Genomic DNA, 12,622 nt, shown 5'->3' with positions numbered 1-12,622 from the left:
GAAAAGTCATTGTGATGCTCCAATGAGATAATTGTAAAGCACTTAGGACAGTGTTTGACACATAATAAGTGCTATTAAATGTTAGCTGTTATTATTGGATACAATTAAGACCATAAAAAAGCAGAGGCGGCATGGTAGTGTGTAGAAGCAGTGTTGTTCGGATCAGAAAACTGTTGTATTTAGAGTCAAAGAATTTGGATTCAAATGCTGAACCCAGTGCCACTTACTATCATTGTAAATGGGCAAGTCACAACATCTCTGGGCCTCAACTTCCTTACTTGTAAGATGAATAGTTAGCCTAAGTAATCCATCTAAGTGTAAATCTATGAACCCATTACTAAACTCCTATAATTAATACACAATGCCTGTCCTTTTGGGGGATTAGCAGGGTGCTCTGGAAATTCAGCCTTTCATGTTGGAATAATATCAGCACACAAAAGTAAATGCAATAAACTTATCTGAACTTCAGAATGCAAAGAAAGTTTTGAAATGTTAAATCTGCTTCTAATTTCTTTACCAGACTTTCCAAAACACAAGACCATGAAAATGCAAAATATCGTGTCATAGAACTTATTAGAACATTACTGTTAAGAGAGAAAAAGAGTGCAATGTAGTGGATAGAGTACCTGGACTGAAGTCAGGAAGACTCATCTTTCTGAGTTCAAATCTGGCCTCAGACACTGACTGGCTGAGTGACACTGGGCAAGTCACCTAAACCTGTTTTCGTCTCAGTTTCCCCATTTATAAAATGCATTGCATAAGGAAATGACAAACTAGTATCCTTGCAAAGAAAACTCCAAATGGAGTCACAAAGAGTCAGACATAGCTGAAAAAAAACTCAACAACAATTCCCCTAAGCTGGACAAAGAGAGGAAAACAAATCTACAAGGACGTAAATCTCAGAAATGCATGCACATCCTAAGAAGACTTGTTAATGTTAAGAAATAAATGTACATTATAAAGGAACATTCTAATTAAGGTCCATGTATAAGTTTAGGCTTAAAAGGGTAAGAGAAAACCTAGAGGTAAGGGAAAAAATATCAAATAGTCCTTGGGGATAGTGGTGTTTTTTAAAGCCACTTAAAAGTCTTAAATGAGTTTGAGTTATATTTTAAAATAATAATACCATGACATATATAAGGAGTGAAAAACTCGTGTTTAAATGATGCTTATACAGAAAGCCATTATCGTGTATCAGACCAAAATACCGGTTTTCCAATTTTGGACCATGTAGATATGGTACACTACTGCCCCCTCGTGGCATTGTGCAGAATTGCCTGCTCAAGCTTTTCTGAGATAGGAATAAACATTTTTTGAAAGCTAAAACTGCAAAATTTGTGTTGAAGAGAAAACAAATATCATAACAGTTCCCTCTCTACCTCTCCTTTTTCTTCCCCTTCCTTTGTACCTGTCACTCTGTTCTGCCTTCCTCCTAGAGAGAGCTGGGTGGCACAGTGGATAAGAGTGCTGGGGCTGGAGTAAATTTGACCTCAGACACTTACTGGCACTGTGACCCTGGGCAAGTCCCTTCACCACCTCTGTCTGCCTCAGTTTATTCATTAGTAAAATGAGGATAATAATAGCACCTACCTCCCAGGGTTGTTGTGAGGATTCTGGGCAAGTTACTTAACCTCTGTTTGCCTTGGTTTCCCCATCTGTAAAATGGGGATAACAATAGCACCTCCCTCCCAAGGTTGTTGTGAGGATGAAATGAGATGCAAGAGCACTTAGCACAGTACCTTGTATATAGTAGGCACTTAATAAAGGCTTATCTTTTTTCTCTGCTTGTCTCACTGTTCCTTTCTTTCTTCCTTCCATTACCCAGGCACTCCAGTTCTCAGCCCTCCCACTCAGAGGGCACCATTGCTTACAGAGCAAATGAGGGCTCAGAACTCACCTTCAGTGTCTGCAGGTTCTGGAGCACTCTGGATGGAATGGACCCTGCTGGTGGGGTCTGGGGGAGCAGGGGAGGATGGAGAGATGGCAGTAGATCTCCAAGGGGTTCCTTGGTTGTTCAAGGCTGCCCCCCGGGGTAGAGGGAGCGGGTCCTGGGAAGGGCAGGGGTTTGCAATCCCCAATGGACCATGACGTTTCTCTTGTACGCGCTGTTTAGATAGTAAATAAGGGCTCAGCAACAGGGGCTTGTCTCTGGGCCCTACTATGTACCACTACTCTGACTGAGGGCCAGGTGCACAAAACCAAGCCAGGCTTGCCAACTCTTCCTCCCCTTTCCCTCTTGGAAAGAACTGGGAAGTTCTGGGTTTAGGGTAGATTCAGAAGGAAGGGAAAGAAGGTGAGAAAGAACTAAGAGAGCCTCAGGACAAGGACAAAGGGGCAGAGCTGAAGAAGCAGAGCTGGACATCCTGGAGGGGAAAGGGTGAGGGGGCAGACTTTGGGGTCCTGAGAGAAGGGGAGGGTATAGAGCTAGGGTTACTGGGGGGGAGGATGAGGGGCTACATTTAGGGATCCTAGGGATTAGGGCATGGGGTCAGAGCTAAGAGTCTTGGGGACAAGGATTAGGAGGTAGATCTGGGCCTCTTAAGGAAAAGGTATGGGAAAGGTATGGGAGTAGAGTGGGGAATCCTGTGTTGGGGGAGGATCAAAAGATCAATGCTAAAGATCTTAGGTGTAGACAGAACTGGGGATCCTGAGAGTAGGTCTGGGTTGAAGGAGTAGAGCTAGGGATCCTGGGAGAAGGGATGTAGGGGCAGAGCTGCAGGTTCTGAATCCTCTGTGGAGGAGTCTGAGCAGAACTTAGGACTCCCAGTCCTGGGGGAGGGCACATGAGCTTACCTGACGAAGAAGAAAGATGATCCAGCCACCAAGCAGGAGGGTGGTGAGACCAGCTACCAGAATGTCTTGAGACCCAGGCCCTGGGTACAGATCTTGGGGTCCCTCCTCAGGCTGGGGCCCTGGCAGCCTTTCTAGACCCCAGGCCACCTCCTGGCTCAGGCTAAGAAGCTGGAGGGGTAGAGAGGCTCTTATCTTATGGGTCCTATCTTCCCTCCACCCAGGGCCCAATGTTGCTTTCAGTCTGTTTACTGACCAGCCAGTGTAGGGGAATGGCTCTACGACCCTCTGAGCCTTCTCCTCCCCTGCTCTCCCTCCCCTTCCCTCTTCCCTCTCTTCCCTTCTGAAAACTGACCTCCTGGAAGAGTGTACGGGATGAGGTACTCTCTGAAGGGGTGATCTTAGCCATAGTCCTGGACCCAGAAGTGGGGAAGACCCTGAGCATGGTGGTATGCAGAATAGGGGGAAGCTCATGATGACCTGGAGTAGGGGGGGCAACAGAGGTCAGAGAGGTTACCTAGGGTCAGGAAAGTCTTTAATAAAGTCAGATTAACCTCTGGGTCTGGAAGGCACTAAAACCTGAGGTGGGGTGGGGGTGGGGATTAAGGGACTTGAAGCTCAGTGTGACTCAATAGTGTAACATGACAGCCAAAAAAGCTAGTGGATCTTTCAAGTTAAGCTAGTAAAAACAGTATAGAACAAAGGAGTTGTTAGTCATATAATAGTGATGAGGATGAGGATGATAGCATTCATATAGTACTTCAAGATTTGCAAAACACTTTAGCTATGTTATCTCATTTGATACAATAACCCTGTGAGCTAGGTACTAGTATAATATTATATCATATAATCATTAATGTAATATTATATATCATACTAGATAAGGGTAAGATTGAGAGAGGGCAAGTGACTTGCCCAGGGTCACATAGCTAAAAAATGTCTGAGGCAAGATTTGAACTCTAGGTCCAGTGCTCTATCCACTGCCCCATTTTGCTGCCTCATAGGATCACAAATTCAGACCTGGAAGGGATATTACAGGTCATCTAGTCCAAGCCCCTCATTTTACAGATGGGGAAACTGAGGTCCAGAGAAGTTAAGGAATTTCCCCAAAATCACATAGGTAGTAAGTGGCAGAGCTGTGATTTGAATCTAGTATGACTCCAGATTTCCCTGGACCTGGTACGTCTGGGTCAGTGGGCTCAACTCTATGTGCCACATCTTAGGAAAGACATGAATAAATGAGAACATCATGGACCAGGTAACCAGAATATGAAAAGAGACCATGCCGTGTATGGATAGATGACCTAGAAAGAGCTCTGGATATAGAACCAGGAAAGTCACGGATTCAAACTCTGCCTCTGGCATATAACTGTGTTAAGCCTCAGTTTCCTCATCTGTTAAACTAGGAAATTAAATACCTCTGGCCATCTCATCATCATGTTGCATTCACTCCTACAATTATCTCCTTCATTCTCTACCACCAGCTTTGGACTCCTAGTCTCTGAAGGAGGAGGTTTTGCTTTATCCTGTCTGAGTCGAGCCCAACTGACCATCTCTACATCAGGCCACCTCCCCCCACTCTTTCCTGAATTGTCACCCCTGATTAGACCGTAAGCTCCCTGAAGGCAGGCACTTGCTTGCTTGCTTGCATCTGTATCTCTAACACTTAGCACAGTTGCCTGGAACATAGTAAAACCTTAATAAATCCTTTATCTCTCTTACCTACCTCACCAGGCTGTCATGAGGATCAAATGTGGATGTATATAAAGTGTTTGGCAAATTTGGAAGTGCTCCACAAATACCAATTATCATCATTACTGTAAGAGGCTGGAGGGACTGGGGATGTTAGGCTGCGGAAGACAAGACAGAGCTAGCTGTCTTCCTTTATTTGAATGGTATGTTTCACATGGAAGCAAGATTTGTTTCTCTTGGTTTCAAGGGGGAGAACTAGAAATGACAGGGAGACAGCTGTTGGCTCAATATGAAGATCAGAGAGATTCCACAGATTTAGATCCAGAAGGGATGTTAGAGGTCTAGCCCAACCAAGGACACAGAGGCCCAACATTGCAAAGGTGATTAGTGGCAGAATTGGAATTCGAACCTAGGTCTTCAGGCACTAAAGCCAGTGTTCTCCTTTAGTTGGTCAGTCAATGAGCATTTTTTTTTGCCAAACACTATGCTAAGTGCTAAGGATACAAATACAAGTAGAAAGACAGTGCCTGCCCTCAAGGAGCTTACATTCTAGCTAGGGAAGACACAGAAAAGGAAGTCGTGTTCCCCAACCCCCATCCCACGGAGGAGTGGAAGGAGCAACGGGGGATTTAAGGATGCAGAAAACTTGAATATGTATATAATGTTGGAGTGGTTCTTCTCATCCCTGGCGTGCCCCCTCACCAATGAGCAGCCATGAGCTGTGGAGGGCAGTTATACTGCCAGGAGGGTATCTGACGTCTGTGCTCGGCGTGACCTCCCGCTCTCCTGAGTCCCTCAGAGTCACTCCCTCTGTGGTAGGTCCTTTCACCGGGGCCAGGATGACTCCCCGGGGCTACAGGAAGAGGAAGAAGGCCATGAAGGGAGCCCCTATTTAGTCATCTGCCCATTCCTCCCACTCATGTGAGGATTCCCTTCTCACCACCAGTGCCACACCCGAGTGGACCAGCGCACTGGAGGCATAGAAACTGGCCGCATGCTTCCCCACGTACAGCGTCAGCCTAGGGGAGGACAAGAGGGAAAAAGGGAAGAGGAGGAAATGGGAAAATGGTCGTCCTCGGTTTAGGGTGAGGGGGACATGGGAGGCTACCTCACTTGGCCCTGGGCAGGGGAAAGTTCATGATGGAAGGGGCAAGGGGATCAGATTAGGGCAGGAGAACAGATGGGAAAGAAAGGGATGGCAAATTCTACTAGAGGGAGAGATTGATGACTGATTTGTTCAGTTTTCTTCCCAGCACCTACTGGAGTGGAATTCTCCAGATGGCATGATGTGGGCTGTGGGGGCAGCTAGCATGTCGCTAGGGTTCTTTCTGTTTTCGCCCTCCCTCCTTCAGGTGGTGGTTCCCTCTGAGCCCAGGCCCAGGTGTGCTGATTCCCCTGGGGACCAGTGGGCACCTACAGCAACTGAGTCTCAGAAGTAGAGAAGTCTCTGCTTGCTGTTCCGGAGGGGTGGGCCCAGCGCCTCAGGCGGATGTGGTTGGAGCGAAGGGTGAGGAAACGCAGGGTGTCCAGGGCCATAGTGAGGTGGGGTAGTCGGTGTAGACTGTCTTGGTGCCAGGCATAAATACCCGCTACAGGTGAGCCATAGTCATGTGTCCACAGGACTGCTCCATTCTCCTTGTCCACGGTAACCACCAGGCCCTCCCCACTGGATGCAAAATGGCCCACCGCTGTAGAAACAGATACGGAGCTGCATGCCCCATTCTGGGCACATCTCTTGACTACCTAGGCTCCTTTCTCCCCTTTTCTCCCGGGAGCTGGTCCTGGATGTTTTGGGTAAAACTGCTGGATGATGCCCAAAGGGCTAACAATACTTGAGGGAAAATAAGGTCCCTCCCCCCTCTCCCACTCAAGCAATACCCCAGGGGAGCTTCAGTCACTGCAGGGGCCAGGACCTGTTGCTAATAGTCATGGAAAATATCATTCGTCATCGTCCTGAGTCAGGCTTTACTTACGGTAGCCAGGCAAGTGGTCAAGAAGGGGTGCAGAGTAGCCTCTGAAGGTCGTGTTCCACTGAAGGGCCTGAGACCTGGGGTCATACATAGTGACCGTGTACTCTAGAAAGTGGTGAGTAGAGTCATGCCCTTTCTCATGGCCTCCAGAAATGTTTTCTCTCCATGTATTTCTCCCTCCCACCCTCACCTCCCAACTCCCTCCTGAAGAAACCCATGGATCACAGATCTAGAATTGTAAAGGCATTCAGAGGTCATCTGGTCCAACCCCCTCATTGTACAGATAAGGAAACTGAGACCCTGAGAGGCTAAGTCTCTTGTCCAAGGTCACACAGAAATTAAATGCCAGGGTTGGGATCTGAACCCAGGTCTTTCCATTGTTCTGAAGCAGCTGCTCTTTTTTTTTTTTCCTGGCTCTTTATCCACTAATGGCAAGTGTCCCTCAAGACTCTAACATCAATAACTGCCTTTTGGATATCTCAAATTCAACACTTCCAAAACAGAACTTATTATCTGTCTTTCCCTCCCCCCCAATCCTCCTCTCCTCCTAGCTTCCCTGTTTCTGTCCAGGGCACTGCCCTCCTCTCAGGCCCACAATCTCAGTGTCACCCTGGGCTCCTCAGATCAAGCTCAGCCCTCATCTCCAGTTTGCTGCCAAGTCGATTGTTTTCTATCTTCCCAACACCTCTCATCCATGGTGGCCTCAGAACATGAGGGCAGTTTTAAGCTCTTGAGTACTAAGACTTTTGGGACACCTTGTAAATAAATCCCCTTTTCTCAACTCCCAGAGCCATGACCCTGGTTTATGCCCTCATCACTTTGGTCTTGGACCATTACAATAGCCTTCTAATTAATTGGCCTCTCCATCTCCAATTCATCCTCTGTTAAGCTACCAAAGTGATTCTTCTGAAGTTTGGCTATTTCACTTCTTGGTTTGATAAGCTTCAGGGGCTCCCTATTACCTGCAGGATCAACTAAAAACTCCTTTATTTGGCATTTGAAACTCTTAAATAACCTGACTCCTTCCTCCCCATCCTACTCCTTCCTCCCCTCCATCCCTTCTACAATCCAGCCACCTCATGCCTGCATACTCTGCCTTCTCACCTTCGGCTCTTTGTTCTCCTGGCTGCTTCTGTCAGGACTTAGCTCCAAAGCTTCTGCAGAAAGCCTTTCCCAGTCCCCTAGTTGTTAGTGCCTTCCCCTCCCCTATTACTTTCCATCTATTCTGCATATAACCTGTGTGTTCCTAGTTATTTACATGTTGTCTCCCCCATTAGAATGTAAGCTCCTTGAGGGTAAGGAATGCTTTTTTTAAACTTTCTTTGTATCCTCAGCACTTAGCACAGTGCCTGCATATAGTAAGTGCTTAATAAATGCGCATTGACTTAACTGTTGACTAACTGGATGTATACCCATATTTAGGTAGGAAGTATATGCCAGTAAATTAACCTTTCCCAGGAGCACCCATAACTAGGTCCCTTCTTCAAGTGGGCTGGTGATATTATTCTGGACAACGGGTACCTCGGTCTGCTCTGTGGGTAGAAGATTAACATTCTCACTCACGTGTTCGGCCAATGTAGAGAAGAGGGGCTGAGGGGTAGAGCCCATCCCACGCCTCTGTGGACAGCATGGTCTGTTTCTTGCCAGACTTGGGGTCCACCATGAACCATGCATCCTGCTTCCTTCCTGAATGAGGGAAGAACAGCACCCTCCCTTGAAATATCCCATCCTCTACATTTAAAAAAAACCTCTTTGTTGCCAGGTACAGTGTCCCTTTTCATCCTCACGAATAGAACTCGTTCCCCTCAGATAAGTTTCTCCACTCTCAGTCCCAAAGCCAGCAGGAGTAGCCTGACATGGTCAGAACTGTGGACGTGTGTGTGTGTGTGTGTGTGTGTGTGTGTGTGTGTAATATGTATATGTGTATATATGTATAATATGTATGTGTACACATGTGTGATATGTATGTGTATATGTGTAATATGCATGTGTGATGCGTGTATATATTTGTAATATGTATGTGTACATGTGTGATATGTATGTGTAATGTGTATGTATGTGGTGTGTGTGTGTGTGTGTGAGGTGGCTAGAAGTGGGGGTTGGAATGTGAGCGTTCTGAATTGAACTGAAGGATTCTCCCTACCTGTGTAGAAGACACCATCTGAGCTGCGGCAAGGGGAGGCATGTACCAGCTCTGGGATGGTGAATGGGAGTTTCTGTGAGAGAATGGGAAGATATGAGAGATAGCTTAGCCTAGGCTGACCAGGAAGGATCCTAATACATTCTGACTCTATCCACTCTGCCTCCCCTTGATGTTCCATAGGGGAGGTCCAGGTGCTTCCTGTGTGGCAGAATCTGATACTTCCCCTCTCTTCTGGATTCAAATCCAGGTGAATGCCTGTCACACCCATTCCCTGCAATCTCTCCCCAAATGCTGCCTTAGCTGAGGGCTCCATCCCCACGGAAGGGCACCTACCATGAGGCCCTGTTTGCTCTCCTCTCCTAAGATGTACAAGCTGCCGTCACTAGGGTCAGGGAGGAAGGCTGGTCTGGGGAAGAAGGAGGAGGGGATATTAGAAGTTGGCAGGAGAGAGGGGAAGGCAGACTCTGCGGATCTCCACCAACCAGACTCTTGATGCCTGACCCAGAGGCCTGCCCATCCACCTTGCCTGGGGAAGACTGTCTCTGGGAGATGATGCTTGTAGAGGTGGGAAGATTAATTGATCAAAATCTTCTTCTCCTTCCATTTCCCCTCCAAAATATCAGTTACTCTCATTTGGTTTCTCAGGTAAGTCTGCTCTTTCCTCTCCTCTTCTCTTCCTTGCCTTAGAATTTTGTTCCTATCTCCTCAACACCTGCACCCCCAAACCTTACTTCCCTTTCCTCTCCTTTACTGTCCAGAACCCTGGATTCTCTTCTCCTACATTCACATCTCCAAATCCTAAAAATCATATGCTCTTCTATCCCGGAACTTTGTTCATCCTCTTCCTCATCACCCCTTGCTCATTACTCCTTGTCTCAGGCCCCAGTCATGAGCAGAGGATACTTACTCTGTGGCATACACAGGACCCTGAATGATGGGATCTGCAGAAACAAGGACAGTAAGTGATAAAGTACTAAGAGCTACTCCCCTGCCCTCCCTGCCTCCCAAGAATTCACACCCATACACTCTACTCCAGCCCCAAATTTTGGAAGGTGTAAGCCGACATTGGGAATGGGGCCTCCTAGCCTGTTGTTACTCAAGTCTAGACCTGGCAACTCTTAGAAAGTAGGTAGATACCATTATTGCCACCATTCTGGCAACATTTAGGGGACTTAATGGGCACCTTTCCCCCCCAGGGCCTGGCTCACCATCTTTCAGGGTCCACTGGATGTCACCAGTCTTCTTGCTGACAGCATGCAGACTCCCATCCAGAGTGGATATGAAAAGCAAGGCCTCGGGGGTGCTCCCTGTCCTTCCCTACAGGCCCTCAGCATGAAGAACAAAAGTTCAGGGAAGGGTACCATGTGACCTATGTCCCCCACCTAACCTCCAGTGGTTTGGGGCCCTCCCTAGGACAGTCTTCCAGGACCTTATTTTCTTGGATTGTTATGACACCTGGTTGGTTGGAATTGAGTCTTGCTATGGAGACTGGTTTTGTCCTGGTAGGCCCCGCTTATGTTCTAATGAGGGAAACAACTTGTAAATGAATTGGTGCCAAGGTACATACAGACAGGAAGAAGAGAATCTTCCTCCCTGCTTCACCATGGAATCCAATGAGAACCTACACAACTGAAGGGGACAAGAAAGGATGAGGAAAAGATAACAGAGATGGAAGCCCTGAGATGTCTCTAAACTGATGGTGATTCAACAGGGATGCCTCTTTCTTCCCAATTCCTTCTGACTTTTCTCCTAGCCAGAGGCTGAAGACTTCTCTCCCTCTAGATGACATCTCTTCCTCCCTCTTCAAACTGGCCAGGCTGGTTTTGGTGCGTGGGAGCTATGTGGCCACAAAACTGAGATGTATGGAGCTTGGGAGGGGTAAGCCCCCTGCAGAGGCTCCCATTACATCCGGCTAACCTGCTGGGCTTGCTCACCTGCTGCTGCCGCTGCCAGCACTACCACTCCCTGGGCAAACAGGGCAAGGCTGAGCAAACAGCACGAGGAAGCACACAACCCTTCAGGATTAGCACCCTCAGTCTCCTACCTGGGGGGGAACTCTATCTTCTGGCCATCTTCTTCCTCCCTAAGGCTATAACTGTTTTCTACTTTCGCAGACTATTTTCCTACCCCATAAAAGTCCTGCTCTGTTTTAGAGGTAGTAGCATCCTATCTCAGTCAAGAAACCACATCCTTCCCCTTAGTACAGGTTTCTCTCCTTCCTCTTCGGTTTCATCCCTTGGACAGCCAGGATGGAAAAATATTTGGAGCTAGGACCCTGGGCAAGATGGAAGCAGAGACAAGAATGGGAATTTAAAGGGTAAGATGGGCAGTTGACATTCAGCACCATGAGTCTTGTGAGTCGAATCATTCCTCATTAGAGTCAGGGCTGCTGGGGTTGGTATGGGGGTGGGGCAGGGATAGTTTGGGGGAGTGCTTCTTGGATTTTCCCCGACATTCTGCCTTGGTTTCCCCTTAGCATTTCCTTGACTTCAAACCCATTTTTTTTTCTTGTCCTCCCTCCATAAGAGCAAGAAGAGAGAGCCCTTGCTAAATCTATCTCCCCTTGCCCATATCTCCCTCGCTATTTGGAGCTCCTCTGCTACTGGCCATAGTCAGCTTTTTTTGCAGTAATATAGTGACCAATGCTGTCACCCCAGGGATACTCATATGCTAGCGATGGGGCTGGCTTCAACTCACTGAAATATAAGTAACAGGGGTAGGGAAACCACGGCCTGGAGCCTCCTGCCCACCCCCGCATTCCCACTTGTTTCCAGTCCCAGGCTAGCTCTTGGGGAGCTCTGAAGAGATAAGAGGAGCACGTCCAGAAACTAAAGTGCCCAAAGGGAGAGTAATAGTCATACTTCTAGAGCAGGAAGGGCCCTCAGGGAATCACCTGGGGCCAGGCTAGAAGTTTAGTTCCGGAGCTTGGATCTCTCTGCTGCCCTCACTTCTCAGTGGGACTGGGATTTGGCCGTACCTCCCATCTTTTATGCACGCAGCCAGCTGTATTCTGGGGATATTGATACCCTTCACCACCTCCGATAACCAGCACCCGGATTCCTTCGCGGGACTGGGGGCGGTTTGCGCCACTTTCGTGGAGGAAAGGAGTTGGAGCCGCTTCCCCCTCCCTCAACCCCATCATAGTTCAGCTCGAGAACAAAGGCATTGCCCCCAGCGTGGAGCCTTCCCCAGGCAGGCGGAGTGCCCAGGGGCCTCGGTTCCATCTCACCTGCGGCAGGCACGGGCAGAGCAGTGCCAGGAGGCAGAGCGGGAAGCCTGCCCTCTCCATCGCGTTGGGCAAAGCGGGTGGCGTTGGCGGCGGCTGCCTGCGTGCCCGGCTGGCATGCTGCCCACCACCAAGAGGTGTGTTGGCAGGACCGGACTCGAGTGCTTTGGGCTCCCAGTGCTAGACCCAATGGCCGGTGGGGCGGAGAGCCACCTCCAGCGGGGCGGATCTTGCCTTTAGCACCCGCCCTTCATTCCCAGACCGGGATCTGAGGCCCCTGGCCCTTCCCTAAAGTGGTGGGAAAGCGAGGAGTGGAAAGATAGGAAGGTGTATGTCAGTCCTGGGGACTGGAAAGCAAAGCACTAGGCTGCCTAGGCTGGGAGGCAGCTTGTAAGGCTAATAGCTGAGCAGCAAGGTTTAAGGAATAGAAAGCTGGACCTGAGTCGGTTTGACTGGTTCAAATCCCGCTTCTGAGTCGTTGGTTCTTTGACTGTGCAGGAAGTCATTTAACTTCGTAGCCGCAGTTTTTCGGGCGTAACGTGGGAAGAGGGACAGACTGTGGTTTATCATGCTGCTGCTGCGTGTGCGACGTTTCCCCCTCAGGGCTGCGCCGAGCACGATTACATGTTGAGCCATCACCTTATAACCTTGCCTTCCAGACACCTCTCATTGGCAAATTAGGGGTAGGGGTGGGGGTGGGGTCTGGAAAAGGTCAGTACAATGCTTTCAGTCAGGGTGGTAGTAATGCTTGATGCTACGTGAACGTGATGAGCAGCAATTCTACCCAGAACCGGAATTTGA

General features: G+C 48.4%; 1 protein-coding gene across 1 annotated transcript in view; it reads right to left on the bottom strand.

Moving 5' to 3' along the window:
* The window catches only part of ERN2 (endoplasmic reticulum to nucleus signaling 2), a 31,648-nt gene extending 19,292 nt beyond the window's left edge, over positions 1 to 12,356 (bottom strand). Inside the window, exons 1-13 of the mRNA XM_020978637.2 lie at positions 11,825 to 12,356; positions 9,804 to 9,912; positions 9,503 to 9,536; positions 8,929 to 9,001; positions 8,596 to 8,668; positions 8,016 to 8,138; positions 6,456 to 6,557; positions 5,900 to 6,170; positions 5,423 to 5,501; positions 5,185 to 5,335; positions 3,146 to 3,270; positions 2,794 to 2,961; positions 1,898 to 2,105 (exon numbers count right to left, since the gene is read on the bottom strand). Of these exons, the coding sequence (XP_020834296.1) occupies positions 1,898 to 2,105; positions 2,794 to 2,961; positions 3,146 to 3,270; positions 5,185 to 5,335; positions 5,423 to 5,501; positions 5,900 to 6,170; positions 6,456 to 6,557; positions 8,016 to 8,138; positions 8,596 to 8,668; positions 8,929 to 9,001; positions 9,503 to 9,536; positions 9,804 to 9,912; positions 11,825 to 11,884 (1,576 nt within the window). The 5' untranslated portion in view covers positions 11,885 to 12,356. The remainder of the gene's footprint in view (positions 1 to 1,897; positions 2,106 to 2,793; positions 2,962 to 3,145; positions 3,271 to 5,184; positions 5,336 to 5,422; positions 5,502 to 5,899; positions 6,171 to 6,455; positions 6,558 to 8,015; positions 8,139 to 8,595; positions 8,669 to 8,928; positions 9,002 to 9,502; positions 9,537 to 9,803; positions 9,913 to 11,824) is intronic.
* Positions 12,357 to 12,622: the final 266 nt, after the last annotated feature.

Source organism: Phascolarctos cinereus, unplaced genomic scaffold (genome assembly GCF_003287225.1).
Source record: "Phascolarctos cinereus isolate Bilbo 61053 unplaced genomic scaffold, phaCin_HiC Scaffold_4;HRSCAF=312, whole genome shotgun sequence".
Classification (NCBI taxonomy): domain Eukaryota; kingdom Metazoa; phylum Chordata; class Mammalia; order Diprotodontia; family Phascolarctidae; genus Phascolarctos; species Phascolarctos cinereus.
The sequence above is the reverse complement of the archived record's forward strand: the minus strand, read 5'-3'. Positions and strand labels throughout refer to the sequence as shown.